The sequence below is a fragment of the Neofelis nebulosa genome, chromosome 1 (genome assembly GCF_028018385.1).
Source record: "Neofelis nebulosa isolate mNeoNeb1 chromosome 1, mNeoNeb1.pri, whole genome shotgun sequence".
In the NCBI taxonomy this organism is placed as follows: domain Eukaryota; kingdom Metazoa; phylum Chordata; class Mammalia; order Carnivora; family Felidae; genus Neofelis; species Neofelis nebulosa.
In genome coordinates this window covers 100,917,883-100,936,194 of record NC_080782.1, presented here as the reverse complement: position 1 = coordinate 100,936,194, position 18,312 = coordinate 100,917,883, and the positions used below count along the sequence as shown (strand labels likewise).

Here is an 18,312-nt window from a genome sequence, read left to right as displayed (position 1 = left end):
TAAGAACTGAGTCTTGAGCCACACTGTCTGGGTTTGAATCCTACTTCTGCCTTTTATAAACTGAGTGACCTTGATCAAGTTGTAGAATGTCTCATCCTCAGTTTCCCCATCTCTAAAATGTAGTAACTATCATATAATTTTTTGAGGGTTAAATAACATGCAACACAGCACCTGGCATTTACAATTGTTCAGTACTATTAGGGTAGATACGGAGAATAGTGTGGAGGGCCTTGGGTGAGGAATGTGGGCTCCAGCAGGACTCATGGGAACCACACTTCAGGAAAACCTATGTGAGGAAGTGGTCGACTGGAAGGGGAAGGAGATGAAGTCCTAGACCAGAATGGTGTTAATGGAAATGGAAAATAATGTACAGAACTGAGAGACATCCCTAGAACTTGGCAACTGATCAACCCTGAGAGAAGAAGGAAAACTTAAAGAGGAGGAAGATGGTAAACGCTTACCAGAACACAGTAATCAGGAGCAGCTACTGAAGGAGCTTACAGAACAGAGAATCTCGCTTTTGTTAGATGGTATTTGAAGTGCAGCTGGGATATCTAATTGTGTTGAGCAGGGAATCTGAAATATGGATTGAAACTTAGGAAAAAGGGTTTGGGTGAGGTCAAGATTTGTTAGTGCCAAATAAACGAGATATCTGAAATGGATAAAATAGGGTGAGGAAAGGGAAACAGAGGTACAGAGGACAGGATTCAAGAGACAATTGCTCATAAGGTTATCTTTTTCTGTATAAATTCTCTTACAGCTTCAACAAAATAGAGTAGTATAATCACATGCAAAGTGATGTCTTGGTGATTAAAATACTTCTTCTTCCAGGTCAGAAAGACCTCCTGACTCCATGTTACAATGAACATAAGCAGTCTGGGACCTTTGGACCTATAAACCCTATTCTGAATTCAACTTATAACTTCCTGTCTCAGTTTTTCAAAGAAGTTAGTATGGTGTTTCCAGATCACTTCGTTCACTTGGGAGGAGATGAAGTGGAATTTACATGTTGGTATGACAATTCTTTAAAAGCCTTACTTTTTTAACCATTGCATTCGAAGTAGATATTAGAGGTTTCCACGTGAAAAAGGAAGATTTGGGAAAGATCTCTGCTTGCTAGGTTTTAAGTTAGCAACATAACTTGAGAATAAAAGCTTTTAGGAAGGAGAATCGAGACGTGAAAAGACCGTGGGGACTGGAAACAGACTACAGTGAACAAGAACAGCTTTAGTGAAAAGGCAGTGATTAGGTGGGGGAGATTTTTCTCAAATAAAAATCCTTTGCGGGGCGCCTGTGTGGCTCAGTCAGTTGAGTATCTGACTTGGTTTTGGCTCAGGTCATGAGCTCTGTGCTGACAGCATGGAGCCTGCTTGGGATTCTCTCTCTCTGCCCCTCCCCTGCTCACACACACACTGTCAAAATTAAATAAAACATTTAAACAAAAATCCTCTTTGCAAATAGCCTTAGTTGGAGGAGAGAGGTGGGGAAAGCTATTTTCACAAGTAACCATAATGAAAAACCTGGGTAACTCATAATAAAGTTTTTAGGCTTATTTTCTGTCTACAAACTTTAATAGAGATCTATGCTGCTTTAAATAGATTGGGTTTATCAAACTTTTAATGTAGTTTTAATCACTGTTTTTTGTTAAAGGGAGTCTAATCCAGAAATCCAGGGTTTCATGAAGCAGAAAGGTTTTGGCAAAGATTTTAGAAGACTAGAATCTTTCTACCTTCAAAAGTAAGTTACTTATAAGCCTCCTCTATTTTTATTTCATCTGTGATTTTTGTAAAAGTTTTAGCTATTTAGTACTCTTTTTTCATTTTCTCTCTACCCCTTGTGAAAGTATAGATATTATATATAGAGACATATAGATATTACCCCTTGTCAAAGACCTATATAATAATATAGATATTATATATAGATAGATATCTATATAGATAGATATTATACCTTGTTGGACAAAGTGAAAAATCAAGAAGGAAGCAGTATGCACTGCTTTCTTTAAATCACTGACATTAAGACTCTTGCATTAAATGATGAAATAATGTTGAGCAGTCTTCTGTTCAAAGAATTCAGTTCAAAGCCCTGCTTTGCCTGTGAAGTCTTCATCACCATCCAGCCTGTGGAATTCATTCCCTTTGGTTAACTCCAGGAGCATTCTTCTACTTTAGATCTCTTATGTCCAGTATGATAGCACAGCCACATGTGGCTGTTTATACTTACACTGGAGAAAATTTAAAGGGGCAGGTAGTAAATATTTTAGGCTTCATAGGCCACACAGTTGCATAGTATTCTTGTTTTAAAACAATATTTACAAGTGTAAAAACCATCCTTAGCTCATGAGCCATACAAAAACAGGCTGTAGGCTGTAGTTTGCCAACTCTTATATTAGACAAGCCCAGATTCAAGCCTTTTCCTATTTTGCTTTTTGTGTAGTACATTCTAATTTTCTAATCCTGCACAATACCTGGAATTGTCTAGAGACTAGGAAATATTTGTGGACTAACTGCCAGCAATTTTTATAGTTTATTCTGAGACTCAAGAAATAACCTGAGATGGTGGTTTGTATATTACCTTGAATTGCCATGTCTTCCCCACCTGGAGATGTACGTAGCACATTCATTCAGCAGATGACTTTTAAACCCCTCTGCTGTGTGATGTCCCCAGCCATGTGCTGGAAAGCAGGAACCACATTGGGTCACGATCCAACTTGAGCAGGTTCTGCTTTAAAGCTGTGCTACAGTGCAAGGCACCTCTCAACATGGTAGTCCTTCATAGAAACCCTGCATGCTTTAAATACACTGTTAAGCTTGTGATCTGAATTTTTTTTTTTTTCCCCAATGGTAGGCTTTTGGGTATTGTTTCAACTGTAAAGAAGGGATCCATAGTCTGGCAAGAGGTTTTTGATGATCACGTGAAGGTGAGAAGTATGAAGACTGCATTTGATTCTGATAATACGAGAGACTTACATCTTGGAAGGAAGGAACCCTAATGAAGTTGTCCTCAACATTATGGGGAAAGTAGCTTACCTTTTAGTTTAAACTTTTGTTAGGCAATAGCTGTAGGCCAAGGCTAGTGCCTCCCTTTCATGTCTCCCATCTTCCTCCCCCCACTATTCTCATTATTTGTCACAAGTTGAAGCACATGAAGTTTTGTTTTGTTTTGTTTTACAAGGGCAGAACATGGGCACCTAGGTGGCTCAGGAGGTTGATCATCCAACTGTTGATTTCAGCCCAGATCATAATCCTGTGGGATTGAGTCCCATGTGGGGTAAAACAACAAAAACAAGGGTAGAACAAACAAGAACAGATGAATCTTTATTGCTACGAAGGTAGCAATAATTGTCAACATACACACTTTTTATTTTCCTTTGGGTAACTGAGAATTTCAAATCCAGCTACTACTATTATCTTTCCAGAAGAGTTAGTGACATCCCCACAGTTCCAAAGTAAGAATAATGGTAGTGTGGAACAAATGGGAGTGAAGCCTTAGTTGATTATACCTATACAGTGTCATATATAGGCAGAAGTTAAATATCCAACCTTAAGGTTGATACTTTTTTTTTTTTTTTTTTGAGAGAAAGAACAAGAACAGGGGAAGGGCAGAGAGAGAATCCTAAGCTGGCTACACACAGCACAGAGCCCGACTTGGGGCTTGAACTCATGAAGCCATGAAATAATGACCTGAGCCAAAACCAAGAGTTGGACGCTTAACCAACTGAGCCACCCAGGTGCCCCAAGACTGATGAAACTTCTAAATTTAAGGCCCTATAGCCAGTAACGTTTGGTATTATGTTTTTCCAGAAGCTTAGGAAGTTATTTTCCTAGCAACATGGGCTGGGACTTTTAATTTCATCTGTAATTGTTGGACCTGATCAATACATATTGCTTATAACTTTAATAGCTTCTGCCAGGTACAATTGTTCAAGTGTGGAAAAATCAAGTATATAGTGAGGAACTACGTGAAGTCACAGCAGCTGGCTTCCCTGTGATCCTTTCTGCTCCTTGGTACTTAGATTGGATTAGTTATGGACAAGATTGGAGAAATTACTATAAAGTGGACCCTCTTCATTTTGATGGTGAGTGAAGCACTTATCATTACCTTGGGTTGTTAGTTTTCTTCCCTTAATCTTCCACTGGGAAATTTTCATCCAGATATTACCTACTCACTATCTGCTCTTTTATGTTTGGTCCTGATATTGTTTACTTGGAAAAAAAAAAAAAGGCCCCCAATACATCTTAAAATTTGTGAAAGAAACCATATCCTTGCCTGAATAAAAGAACTTCAAAAGTAGGTTCCTTTATCTCCGTTTCCACTGCCGAGCATTGTTACCTTACATTTTAAAGACGCTTGTCCGCATTAACCTTGTATCTCTGCTTTTGACTGACTGGCCTTTCCAGTTGTTAAGACACTTAAGGAAGGCTGTAGTCTAGTTCCCTGTATTTCAGGCTGTGTAGTCTTAGGTATACTTAAGGAAGGGGGTCTGAGAGCCTAAAGCTCCACCCCTCTATTCGTCCTACCACCCCCTTCCTAAGAACACTTCTACTTTGTCCAGTTTTTAAAATTTCCTTAAAGAAAAAGAATGGTAGTGTTAAAAAAAAAAATGTTTCAAATCAGTATGTAAGTCTGTTAGGAATTGACATAATGTAATATCAATTGGGTAGTCTTTTTTAGTACCATGAGGTAGATATTGAAGGCAGGAGTGAGCAGTACTTATTAGGATTCCAACTTGAATTCCTGGCACACTCTTCTTAGGCAACCAAGGGAATAATGGTTCTTGAACCCAAAGCAGCTTGCACAAAACCAAAATAAAGCGATGTGCTAGTATTAAAGATACCAATTTGTAGAAATATGCTAACAAGCATTGTGGGAATTAAGTTTGCTACCTCTTTTTGTGCCAAAACCATGAACTGACCAGGGGACCAGTAATTGCCTCTGTCAGAGGTGGGAGCTGCAACTACTTCATTTACAGCCATTCAATGATTTTAATGTAGGTTCTCAAGAACAGAAAAAACTTGTCATTGGTGGAGAAGCTTGTCTGTGGGGAGAATTTGTGGATGCAACTAACCTTACTCCAAGATTATGGTAAGGAATTTTAAGTGATAAATTTGAATTAAAGTGCCTTATTTTTCCTTCTCCATCCAAGTAGGGAAGTACTAGAAATTTCAGAACACATAAATTTAAACTGCTTTGGGGGACATGTGATTTAACTTACAGGCCTCGGGCAAGTGCCGTTGGTGAAAGACTCTGGAGTCCAGAAGACATCACAAGTGTAGGGGATGCCTACAACAGACTGACAGTTCACCGCTGCAGAATGGTCAGGTACGGCATTTTGAAAGTTAGGACATTACCAAGTCCAGGATGGTTAACTTTGTTTTCTATAAAAAGAACTGTATGTCATCTAACAAGTAGTGATTTACTTAGAAACTGGGAATTGATTTTTGTACGAAACAGAATTATGCCCAAAAGGAGAAAAGATTATTTGAAGTTTTTCTTTAAGAGGCACCTGGGTGGCTCAGTTGGTTAAGCACACCGACTTCACAGTCTCACGGTGCATGAGTTTGAGCCCAACGCTGGGCTTTCTGCTGTCAGCACAAAACCAGCTTCAGATCCTCGGTCTCCCTTTGCCCCTCCCCCACTCAGGCTCTCAAAGAACTTAGTTTATTATTAAGATGCATTATGTCAATCTAAAACCTAATTCATACTTTGTTCTATAGACGGGGAATATCGGCAGAACCTCTTTTTACTGGATATTGTGACTATGAATACAAAACATAAAAATGAGCCTGGACAAAACCTACAGCAATCTGTACTACAATCAACTTGATTTTGAAATCATGGAAATTAAGATTTGGTGCATTGTTTTAAATAAAAGATGTATCTTTTTTTAAAATGGGACCTCTATCTGATTATGGGCAACTCCAGTACCACTGTCAGTTTAGTTAGTTCAGTAAAGCAATAAAAATTCTTCTTACTGAAACTGCAGTTGATAGGGGCTCCGGAGTCTCAAAGTACTTGGGTCAAGCCTCTTCGCCGGCCGAGCAGTACAGTTTGGTCTTGAGGATTCATGGCTTCATAATTAGATAGTTCTAAGGCAAAAGTAGCTGAGCCTGATGTTAGCGTTCGAAGCACAGTTGAATAACCCTAGTCAAAATAATTGAAGTCAGTTGTCAAATTTAAGCCTCAAGTATCTCTTCCTGCTGCTAATCTTTTCATCATTATCAGGAAAGGTGAAAATGAGACTCACGTGAGTTCTCATTGAACCAATTTGTCAGGAAATACTAGACAAATATTGTGGAGGTTAAGTAAATAATGTGGGTACGTTTCACAAGTATTCCCTAGTCTCAGCATTTAGGAAGAGAAGCGTGGAGAATGGTAATGACCCCACCTACCTGTGGTAATCCCTTAGATTCCCATAACAGTTCAAATCCAAACACTCTAACAGTTCAAAGTCCTGATTGTCTACTTTTGTTCAGCATAAATATCCCCAGTATTCTTTTCAGTAACTAAGTACCTACCATAATTTCTGCTAGGGGAACAAATCCAGTAATAATTTTGTTTTCCTGACGAGTCTGGATTTCCTGAATGGTCCCTCTTCTTTGTGCCAGATCTGCCAGGACAAGGCTGAGGTAATCTCTAGTGACTGTAACCTCGAGCTTCATCAGGGGCTCTAAAACTTGCTTATCAGCCTTCTTCAGAGCCTAAAGAAATTCAAGAATGTTAACTCCCCTTTCCTTATTGGAAATCAAATTTCTGTTAAAAAAGATTCGTAAATTCTGCCCATCCTTGTAAGCCTGGAGCTCTTTTTATAAACTATCAGGTACATGGCAAGGGGCTGCTTAATAAAGCTTAATTACACAGAGCATCTAAGAACACGTGGCCAGAGACAGTGCAAAGAAAAAAAATGGTTTTCCCCTTTCAAAGACTTACATCTTATTTGTTGAAACCACGTGTTTAGTTCCTGATGCCTATTACAGTTACAGTCCATAGCAGGACTAATCCAGAAATGTACTACAGTAAGGTTAACAGAAACACAGTCAACAAAAGGCAAGAAGAATAAGCACATAAGTAAAACAGAAACCGAACAGAAGCCAACACATAGGGCAAGTACTGGAAGAAAACGGAGGAAGTAGCAGCAACATAAGCTGTATTGGGGTCCCAGTCTTTCAGGGTATCACTACGTCAGACAAACTGGTACGGCAAATGCAAGCACTGTAAGTACTGGTGGGTCAGACTTAAAACGCTATCCTACTGGGCTGCCTGGGTGGCTCAGCCCGTTAAGTGTCTGGATCTTGGTTTTCCCCTCAGGTCATGATCTCGTGGTTGGTGGGGTCGGGCTCCACACTGACAGCACGGGGCCTGCGTGGGATTCTCTCTCTCAAAAATAAATAAACCTCAAAAAATAATCAAAAAGCTATCCTGCTAGAGCCTGCCAGAATTCAAAAGTAATAAAAGTCTGATTTAGTCTAAGCCTCTCGTTACTAGGTGGGATGTAACAGAGATCTACAGCGGAAACTTTGCACGAGGGGGCTCTGGAATGTGCCCACACCTTTACCCAGGTGCAGCGGGTCATCACTCTGTTCGATGCTCCACCACCACCGATTCTTATTACTTAAGGCCTTAGAGGGGGCATTAACACTGGCTGTATTGTCAAGTAAGGGCTCTGGGCCTCGAATTCTTTTGTTCCTGATACGTCACCACCTTCCCATCCTCTCCTGCCCTTTACCCGCACAATCATGAAAAATGGCCAGATAAGTAAAACCAAGAGTATATGCCCATTATCATCGAAATTTCAAAACACACAGCACACCTCTCTTTTTGCAATTCTTACCAAGAGCTTTGTACCACTTCACATAATGTCTTACAGAACAAAATAACAGAGTGGGAGAAGGTAAAAATGAAAACACTAAAAGCAAGCAAAGAATTGAATAATTTGGATTGAGGGTACAGACTATAGTCTCTATGTGCTTGAGCCTTGTACCCACTGCCCGCCCCCCCCCCCCCCCCCCCCCCCGCCCCGGAACAGTTTCTAAATATCCCACAGCAATCCAAGATAACCTTATCATTTCCTTTTGCAAACATTCTTGGGTGCTCTTTCCTATTTCTGTTGAGGACATCATAATATTCATTTCACCTGGACATGCATCTCTAACTTCCATTTCTCCAAGTAGCTTTAAGATTTCCATTCCTATTGTCAGTATCCTAATTCAGACCCAGTCCATTCCCTGTCCTGGATTATCTGTTGCCTGACTCTAAGGCGCAGACGGCATCAATACAAGTGTGAGGCACGGCAAAGCACAGATGTCTGTGGAGCAATGGCACACTGCTATCAGGACAGTCACCCTAAAGCACAAAGGAGAACTACTGGATATTCTCTACCTTTTGTATGCATCTGGAGACACAGGCAGAAATCATAGTTGTGGAGGTACCAGGATGAATTATCAGTGAATGTACAGCAACTGCCACATCTTGGACTGGGGATCCAAGCAATGGTCCTAGGTAGGGGAAAAAACTTAGGTTAGCACCCAATATGCAGTGAGGAGTAAAGACAGGGAGAGGACTTCCAGTTTCCACTTCATTTAGGCAGCTTAGAAGTCACCACTCTGTCCCAACAAGTATAAAGTAGAACAGACTGAATAATAAGCAACCCCTCCTAGAGCTATAAGAGAGAAGACAAAGGACAAACCACTGCCCCCAAAACCAGAGAGGCAGGCGAACAAAGGAAGTCACAGTTTCCTGGAGCAGAGGCTCACTAGCCCAGGAACCAGTGCCACAGCAGGAAAACCTCAACTATAGAGAAGTCTGGGAGTTATAAACTTCAGGGGGACACAGTCATAAATCATAAGGGGGCCCCCATAATTTTTTGAGATGTACCTCCCGGAGCTCGAGCAGGTTCTTCCTGTAAGTATCAGAGAAAAATCTCTCTGTACTTCTGACAGAGGGGAAAAGAAACCATTCTGAAATACTCCAGAGCACTCTGTTCTTACAAAGGCCTGCTCTCAGGGGAAACTAGTTAACTAGAGCCTAAGAAGCAGGGGCATTAGCAGGACCTGACTTGGGTGAAATACCTAACTCCAGGCCACCCTAGCCATCCTGTCCAACCTGAGGCTAGTGAAAAAAAACAAAAAAACACTTGTGTGGTTCCCCGTCCAGAGGCATGGGCTCACTATAAGCCCATGGATTAGAATGCTTCCTTTCCCCCAACACGTGACTTCCACATTACTACACACCATGTTTACAGCAGTTCCTTTTACCCAGTACATCATGTTACGCCATCAAGAAGAAATTACAAGGCATATTAAAAAGCAAAAGCACAATGTGAATACAGAACAAGCATCAGAACCAGACATGGTAAGTATGTTGGAATGATCATATCACATGACTGATATATGCTAAAGACTCTGATAAAGTAAACCACATGCAAGAACAGACGGAAGTCCTAAGAAGAACCAAAAAGAAATGCTTGAAATAAAAAATAACAGTGAAATAAATGAATTATCTCTGATAGGCTTACAAGTAGACTGGACACAGCTGAAGAAAGTGTATCTGAGTTAGAAACTATTCATAGAAACCCCAAAACAGAAGAACAAAGTGAAGACTGGTAAAAAAAAAAACAAAAAACAAAAAACAAAACAAAACAAAAAAAAAACCCCACCAGAATATCTAAGGATCATGGGACAATGGAAACAGGTCTAACATACACATAATGGGAAGAGTAGTGAGAAAACATTACCTAGTTAGAAATAATGTAAAATATTAGGAGTGACTAAGTGGTTGATTATGATACTAAGCTTACCTTTACTTGAGTACCTTACCTTGGAGGCATGCACTGTGAATCCCATTTTCAATGGCCTCTTGGGAAGCCGTCGGAAGGTCTTCACTAACACTTCCAGCATACTCGATAACTGGCATAACAGAGGCTGTTTCAACTGGTTTTACTTCCAGTTCTACAGTCACAAGATGCCGTTTGTCTCCTAATGTTCTATCTAAGGTATCTGTAAACAAATAGAATATAATACCTTAGAGATTTGCTCTGGAAAGGTATTAAGGTACCACAACTGGAAAAACTGCAGTCAACAAACTCAAAGTCTCATAGAAGATAAAGTGGGAAAAAATATTACGTGGTACTAAATACAGCATAAAGATGTGGGAGTAAAAAGTTCTATCAAGAAAGCATTTGCTTCTGTGTTTATCAATGTAAAAACCAGCTCTCAATCACTTAATATTACTGCAAGATTAAGATGTGTTGAGGCAGATGATCCCACAAGTTTTGACATGTAGATCACACATTTAAATTTTTTTCAAATATCTTATGTGACTGAAATTCTTTTAATTATAAAATTTTTATTTAACAGTAAAACAGTACAAAGGGTTATCTAATGAAATTAAAAAGCCATTTTAACTCTACTAACCAACAAATTGTTAAATTTCATATTCTTCCAATGTTTTATGCATTTATGATTTCTCAAAATAGTGACTTTTTAAAGATTGAAAGCAGTATCTCTCATTTGCTAACAACCAACAGCAGTCACCAATCTCCATCATTACTAAAACAAAACTATGTTGTATTTTTGTTAGTGACCATGTAATAGAGTGATGCATCACCTAAATTAAAACTTAAGAATTATAGTCTACAATTTCTCTTTATAATCTAAAAATAAAGAACTTATGAAACCTAAAAACTACTCAGAAATAGACCATTACCAGTAGTAACCTACAAGCCGTCCAAAGCCATCACTATCATGATATAATCACTCATTCCTATGAGTTTCCTTAGTTATGTTACATATGCATGTATTCCTAAACAATATAGTTCACTCTGCTGTGTTTTGAATTTGTTATTATGTATTCTGCAACATGCTTCTTTTGCTTATCTGTGGGTCCTCTGGGCTGATGCATATGGATGTAATTCATTCTTTTTCACAGCTGTTTAATATTCTGTTGTATGAACACAATACCGTTTACACACTCTCTGTCCATAAATATTTGGGGTGTTTTTTTCTATTCAGAGGTGGTTATTATTATTATGTTATTATGAACATTCTTATATCCATCTCTCAGTGCACATGTATAAGAGTTTCTCTAGGGCATGTGAGAAGTGCTAAGTAGTAAAGTCTGCACACAGTTGGCTTCACAAGGAAGTTGCCAAATTGTTTTCATAGTGGTTACATAATTTACACTCCCACCCTAAGTTTTTAGGAGTTTCCATTGCTCAACATCTCACCAACACTTGATGCTGTCTGATTTAATCCCTGCCAATTTTGTTGGTGTAAAATATCTCAAAACTTGCATGACCCTAATCATTACTGATATGAAGAATCTTTTAATACATTCATGAGCCCTCTGGATATCCTTTTTGTGAAATATCTCTACACGAAGGGCTTATTGTACCCCATGACCACCACTGAAAAGTACGTTTGTTTGATGAGGGCTCATCATTTATTTGATGTATTGAGTGGTACAGGAATAGGAATGGGTTTAAAACAAAATAGAACAAAATCCTAAAGAGACACAAAAATACACACACGCAAAACCTATGCCCACTGATGGAAGACGCTAGTGAATATGAACCTTGCTTTATGCAACTACATTGAAAGATTTGGAAAAGAGATCCTGGAGAGAGAGAAAAACACAGAAAATCCTAAATGTTTTATTTTACCTGTGGCACGAACTGCATTTAGAATAGTCTCTCGGTATGCCACCTGGAGAGGCCCTAGATAGGTTTCCAATCCATATTCTCTCTTGATTCGGTCACGAATAATCTCAATATGTAACTCCCCCATACCACATAAGACAGTCTGGTTAAAACAGGAAGAAAATAAAACCAAGATCAAAGAAAAAATGTTTATCACAAAATACTATATAAAGGCATTATATCAATATATGTTATTTTTCATTAATTATAAACTTGTAATTTGTAATTACAAATTACAAAATTACAAACAAAAAAAATATGCAACTTTTTTTTTTTGGTTCTTCCTCAAAACATTTTTGTTTTTTTCTGAGTGGAATAATAGGTCGATTAAAAGTAAATTTCTAGGCTATTCTGTCTTTATTACATGACAGTTTAATTAGGCAAGTAGCATCTAGCCAGGACTATATTCCCAACCATATAGCTTAGTTCTGGCCAATGAAACATGAGTGTAACTGATGTTGGCAACTTCTGGGTTATACCTTTAAAGAAAGGATAAAGCCCTTGTCTTAATGAAAATGTAAGCAACTGTCTTAAGGATGAAAGTGACATCTTGTTATTTGGGGGGTGAAGAGGATAATCCTTTCCCCAAATATTCCCAACCACATTGGCATTTATTTCCCAATCATCCTGGGCCCCTTACAGTATTGTGACTAGTTAAATTTTTCAGACTAGCTTGGACCTTTATTTGGCAGTGAAATTATCTTTTATCTTTGATCTTTCATTGTTACTTAGGGCCCTTGTTAAAACAAGCCAAATTTTTATCAAAACCAATCAAGACATGCTTTAAAAAAATTTTTTTTTACAACACTAGTTATTCCTTAAGGTGTTTGTGTATGAAAGAGTATAGTGCAAGGAATCCATATTTGCTCAGTCTTATTCATATGCCATCTAGGTAGTAAAGAATGAACTGCACCCAAAAAGAGGTATGGCCCTTACCCTCAGCTACTAGTAGGTAATCTCTAGGCCAGAATGCTGCCTGATGGAAGTGTCTTTACTCGTCTGGGGGATTTTGTCCACCAGACAGTGTAACAATGTGATTTATGATGTGCACTTCAGAATAGCCTTATCTGTTCTGACCTGGAAAGTCAAGGTAACAGCCTCAACTTATAGGAGGTCCTGGAAACTAAAGGTCAACCACATGAGCAGTATGTAATCAAGCCTTAATAAAAACTCTGGAGGGGTGGGGTGAGCCTCCCTGACTGGCAATACCCTTTACCAAAAGGGTTAATACATCCCTGAAGATGAAGGAAGATAATGCATTTAGAACTCTCCCAGATTTTGCCCTATTTGTTTCTTCCTTTGGCTGGTTCTAATTTTATCCTTCCGCTGTAATAGAGCTGTAACTATAAGGAACAAACAAACAAAAGGATTATTTTGTTTCAATTGCTGTACTTAAAGTAGTGAATTTGGAAAAAGCAAGTTGTAGAATAATACAAAAAGAAAGACTTGTTATATATCTGTATATATCTCTGGAAAAAATAAACTGTGGTTTATAACATAGCACAGCGTAAGACATTTGGGAAAGTGTGAAAGTCTATTCACATTTTCACAGTTGTTTACCTGTGTAAATTAAGATGGAAAAAAGGGACACCTTAATTCTGTACTCTGAACCCGTGTGTGTTATTTGCCATTTTTTAAAAAAAGTATGTATTGGCATTTTTAAATGAAAGTTTTTCAAAATAAAAAAAAAAGTTTAAGTGCTTGTTGCTGTCTCCTTCAGTATTAAACTAAATTACTACCTCATTTAGCTGGCATTTGGGAAATAAAATACTTCATAGTTTTCAGATTAACGAAATCCTTCGTTTATCCTTAAATTTATAATCTAATCTTCTAAAGGAACTTGTTCTAAAATCTTACACAAACTTTACCCTGCCTTCCTAAAAAGACACAATTAACATGTGTTCTTCTGCTGTAATGTAATATCCACAAACTTCTTACCACCTACTTTACAGCTCTACTTCCTCCCACAATGTTAGGTTGTTAGCCATCACTTCTCCCCCCACCTTATATGTAACTGACAAGAAAAGCACCTTTGCATCCTCCCTTTAGTATGCCGTGTTTATAAGCCTTAGGAGCATAAGAAGCTCAAGGCTTTGTCTTGGGGTTGAACTTTATTTCAAAGTTTCACAAAAGGCTGTCTTCTGGAAAACTGAAATGACAGTGGTCTTTATGTGCTCACTTTGGCAGCCCATATACTAAAACTGGGACGATACAGAGATCAGCATGGCCCCTGTGTGAGGGTGACACGCAAATTTGCAAAGCTTCCATGTTAAAAAAAATTAAAAAGTGGTTTAAAGAAGTGAGGCGTAATTAATTATATTGAGGAAGTAAGGAAAATTTTTCTATCTGTCTAGTTTGACAGTCAACCTGATAATCAGAAATTTGTATTATTGGAGAACCAAAAGAGAAGGTTTTTTCTTTCGGGGGCATAGACCAATCTGTTTTAGATATATGCATTTAAATACAGAAACACATACACACACAAATACTACTACTGAAAGATTTCTGGAAGTAAAGTTGTAATAAAATGTGAACCTGTCCAGAATCAGCATCTAGCTTCACTTTCAAACTGGGATCTTCACGTTGAAGGCATTTCAATGCATAATCCAAATCTAGGGGATAAACAGTAAATGTTATCTTTACATTTCATCTTTTAGATAATGTAACATATGTTCTAGTGGGGGAAAAAATGAGCAAGCAAATTTTCAAAAAGAACGTTTCAAACAGCATCAATGCTTTGTAGTGAATGAAACGAGGTGATAAGATAGTGATGGGAAGTTATTTAAGATTGAATGATCTGGAAGGGTCTCCCCAAGGTAAGTTAGATCAAGACACAAATAAAGAATGGCCATATATGCAAAATCCTGAAGAAACAGAATACCAGAGAAAATGCCTGTGCAAGAAATGGTTTGCTGTTAGAAAAATAACAAGATGGTAGCTGGCTACCATTAGCAGGTAATCACATCATGTAAGGGCTTGTAGGCCAGGCTGCAGAATTTGAATTTGCACTGGGAAGCCACTAACATCATCTGATTGTGTTTCACAAAGATCTAGGAAAAGACAAGAAAGCAAAATGCCTTCAGAAAGAGAAGCAATGAGAAACTGGCAAAGGAAACTAAATTACACCATGAATAAAGAGATGCTAATGTGATCACTCTATGATGAATTATCACACCCAATGAGGAAACAAGAATATATTATTTGAAATAAATATGGCCTCTAAAGTCAAGTGATACTTTAATACAACCAATTAGCTGTTAACTGTATTCTCCCCCTCTACAAAAGATGTTCGAAGTTTCTCAGACATGAAGTGCGGCTAAAGAAAAGAGCTGAGCAACAGATTCATGAACCAACCTTACCACACATTTAAAGTGGTCTTATATTCCAGGGACCCTGGTTTATATTCCAGGGACATACGCTTCTAGATATACACTGTCCAAGTAGTAGCCACTAGCCATCTAATTAGTATATTAGGAGTCTAAACAGACATATACTCTAAGTATAAAATACATACCAGGTTTCAAAGACTAAATATGGAAAAAAAGAAAGTAAAATAGCTCATTAATTTTTTATATTGATTAGACGTTGAAATACTATTTTTGATATACTGGGTTAAATATATTATTAAAATTAATTTTGCCAGTTTATTATTTTTTTATGTAGCTCTAAGAAAATTTTAGATTACAGCTGATGTTATATTTCTATTGAACAGTATTCTTCTGGACTCTTGACATCCCAAAGTCAGGTCCAAGAACCAGCAACACTGGCATGATATGGAGCCTGTTAGAAAGACAAAATATCAGGTTCCAGTACTGAATCAGAGGCTGCACTTAACAAGAATTTCAAGAAATATATTATGCCCATTAAGGTTAAGTAAGAGGCATTATTTTACACAGTATCTTATTTTTAAGCACCTATTCAAAGAAAGTAATAATGCTTATGACACTGTAGCTTTTGAAATGAAAACACAGTAACTTTATTGTAAAATGCAAACTCATTCAAAAATATTTATGACGAATCTACCCTTCAGGAGTTTATTGGGATGAAGAGGGCATTATAAGACAGAGTGTCAATATAATAGGAACATGGGGTAAATACAATGGAGAGCCAGAATAAAGAAAAGGTAGATTTGCTTGAAAGAAGTCTAAGGGAGACTCTATAAAGTCCCATCCCCTGTGGGACTTCAGACCTCTAAGCTAATACCCATTAACTAGACTTACTTTGGACCCCAGACTTTTCTTCCTCAAGTAGTTACAAGCTGAAGCGCTAGATTTAACATGAGCTGGTGCAACTTAACTGCAATGTCACAATTTGAATTTATGTACTCACAATGTTTAAAATATGAAATTACTTTCAAATATTTTTATTTTTTATTTTTTAAATGTTTATTGTATTTCTGAGAGAGAGAGAGAGAGAGAGAGAGTGCGTGAGCACAAGCGGGGGAGGAGCAGAGAGAGAGAGGAAGACACAGAATCCAAAACAGGCTCCAAGCTCTGAGCTGTCAGCAGAGAGCCCAACGCAGGGCTTGAACTCACTAACTGCGAGATCATGACATGAGCCAAAATCGGCATTTTACTGACTGGGTCATTCAAGCGCCCCTCAAATATATTTTTTAAAAGTCAGATTATTTTGTTTGGGCAGCCCCTGCTCTTAAGTGCCTGGCTACCTCTGATATAACTAGTTTGGTCAACTTTGATACACATCAACCTGGGTAGCCAGATTCACATCACCTGATCCTCCTTCCTTAGGGTCAAGACTATACCCTTAGTTGGTCTCAGGGCATTTTAAGGTGACAAGAAAACTTGCTGCTATACCTGTTTTATTTCATTGCTGTACCTTTACCAACTGGACAAGAACAGACCCAGTTTCCTTCAGTATTTGGGGGCTGTCTTAAACCAGTATTCACACTTCTTTCATGTGAACTCCAGCTCGAACGGTGAGGAACTGGAACCCCTACTTGTCTAGGGATCTTCCTGTTTCTTTTCCCCTTGGTACTCAAGACATGGGAGGCAGTAAATGGGTGCTTTTGTCTTTCCATCATCTGTGAGCCCAACTTGTTTAAGGGGAAAAAATAGCTTCTAATGCCACCTCTAGAACTAGGTTTGTCCTTCAACAACTTAATATAGGAATTCAGTGAGGGCCTCAAAAAGAAGTGATGCCTGAGATGAGATTTTCTAATTACAGAGTAAACATCTTCCAGGTAGACAAACTGCATTATGCCATTATAATGCAAGACAGAACAAATGAAAAGAAATAGTAATGCAAAAAGAGCATGGTATCTTCAGAAAACTGGAACTAGTTTATTACAGAAGTGTAAGGTGTGAGTCGTTATTCTGTCTTACTTTTTTTTGGTGAAAGAAGAGGGTTCAGAATGAAGGAGGAAGTTTCAAACAATGAGGCCAGGCAAGAAGGCTGGTGTCGGCGATTGCTAGTGGTCTTCCTCTCTATTCTGCTGCCGCCTGCCTAAAAGACTGCATTTACCAAACTCCTTGCAACTGAGCGGCCAGGTGTCTAAGTAATAGCCAGTGACACAGAAGAAATCTTTAAGGGGAAAAGGACACATCTTCTTCCTCCTTACTCCATGTCTCTGTCAGGAACTTGGCCGTGATGCCAGAGGTGCTAGCAGCCATCCTGTGATAACTAAGGATAGGAGCTACAGACTCAGAGAGGCAGGGCAGAAAAACGAGAGCCCGGGGGCCTGATGATGGTGTAGAGCCACCCTCTAACCCCTGGGCTCCCAACCCAAGGCACATTTATAAGGGAGAGAAATAAACTTTTGTCATTAAAGCAACTGTTACTTGGGGGTTTTCTATAATATGCAACCAAATCCAATTGGAAATGATACAGCTGAAATCATGAGATTTATATACCACAGAAAGGAGTCTGGGTTTGTGCTATATAAAAGTAATGAGAAGCCACTGAGAACTTAAACAGGCTAAAGCACGAGTACACAACACTCAAAAAGGTCAAATAACATTAACCATAGTATATAAATATCTTCACTGAGTTCTAAAGGTTGAGCCAAAAAACAAGGAAAGGAGCATTTTGTAAATGGTGATGAGAAAATGAATCCTTCTGAACTGTTAACTGTCTAATCTATTATAACTGGAAGGGGAATCCTGACGCCAGTTACTTCGGATGCCAATGACAGCACCACAAGAACCAGAGCAAGGAAGATGATGATAGTCGAAAATGGCCAACATGTGGGAAAAGAATAAATAAAAGGAGCTTGTAAAAATCAAAACATCTTAAACAGAAAACAAGACTAATCCCAAGTAATACCCATGACTTCTGATAAAACTGAACTCAATCATGTGAGAAATCTTTTGAGGGCATAACATAACTATCTGTATCTAAATTATTAACTGTATCTAATTACTAGTTAATTGATACACCAAAACTATTTGTACCTGGCTGCTTAGCCACCGAAGGGGGTTCTATGGTACAGAAGAAAACAGGTTCTGGAATCTCCACTCCAGCCAGAAGAAGTCTTTCGGCTTCATTGTTCCGTCTATGTTTTTTTCCTCCTTCTGTTTCGGCTCGACGAGCTGCAGCTAATGCACTGGACTTGGATGAGGCAATGGTGTCTCCTGTGGCGGTCTGTAAGCAAACATCGC

At 38.5% G+C, this 18,312-nt stretch overlaps 2 protein-coding genes and 1 non-coding gene across 7 annotated transcripts in view; 2 read left to right on the top strand and 1 right to left on the bottom strand.

Moving 5' to 3' along the window:
• The window catches only part of HEXB (hexosaminidase subunit beta), a 43,471-nt gene extending 37,486 nt beyond the window's left edge, over positions 1–5,985 (top strand). Inside the window, exons 10-16 of the mRNA XM_058739777.1 lie at positions 832–1,012; positions 1,651–1,737; positions 2,848–2,920; positions 3,904–4,078; positions 4,995–5,085; positions 5,218–5,322; positions 5,718–5,985. Coding sequence (XP_058595760.1) covers positions 832–1,012; positions 1,651–1,737; positions 2,848–2,920; positions 3,904–4,078; positions 4,995–5,085; positions 5,218–5,322; positions 5,718–5,778 — 773 coding nt within the window. The 3' untranslated portion in view covers positions 5,779–5,985. The remainder of the gene's footprint in view (positions 1–831; positions 1,013–1,650; positions 1,738–2,847; positions 2,921–3,903; positions 4,079–4,994; positions 5,086–5,217; positions 5,323–5,717) is intronic.
• The window catches only part of GFM2 (GTP dependent ribosome recycling factor mitochondrial 2), a 75,263-nt gene that overhangs the window by 11,634 nt on the left and 45,317 nt on the right, over positions 1–18,312 (bottom strand). For 4 of the 5 annotated variants that reach the window (XM_058729554.1, XM_058729565.1, XM_058729537.1 and 1 more), the window contains 7 exons: positions 18,106–18,295; positions 14,231–14,307; positions 11,660–11,798; positions 9,816–9,995; positions 8,380–8,495; positions 6,519–6,701; positions 5,976–6,144 (listed from right to left, as the gene is read on the bottom strand). In XM_058729554.1, coding sequence (XP_058585537.1) covers positions 6,007–6,144; positions 6,519–6,701; positions 8,380–8,495; positions 9,816–9,995; positions 11,660–11,798; positions 14,231–14,307; positions 18,106–18,295 — 1,023 coding nt within the window. In that variant the 3' untranslated portion in view covers positions 5,976–6,006. Of the gene's footprint in view, positions 1–3,581; positions 5,379–5,975; positions 6,145–6,518; positions 6,702–8,379; positions 8,496–9,815; positions 9,996–11,659; positions 11,799–14,230; positions 14,308–18,105; positions 18,296–18,312 lie in introns of those variants that run through there. The other variant, XM_058729544.1, reaches the window with a different exon arrangement.
• On the top strand, positions 13,867–13,970 carry LOC131489695 (U6 spliceosomal RNA). Its single transcript, XR_009250678.1, has one exon. It is a non-coding gene; the product is annotated as a U6 spliceosomal RNA (small nuclear RNA).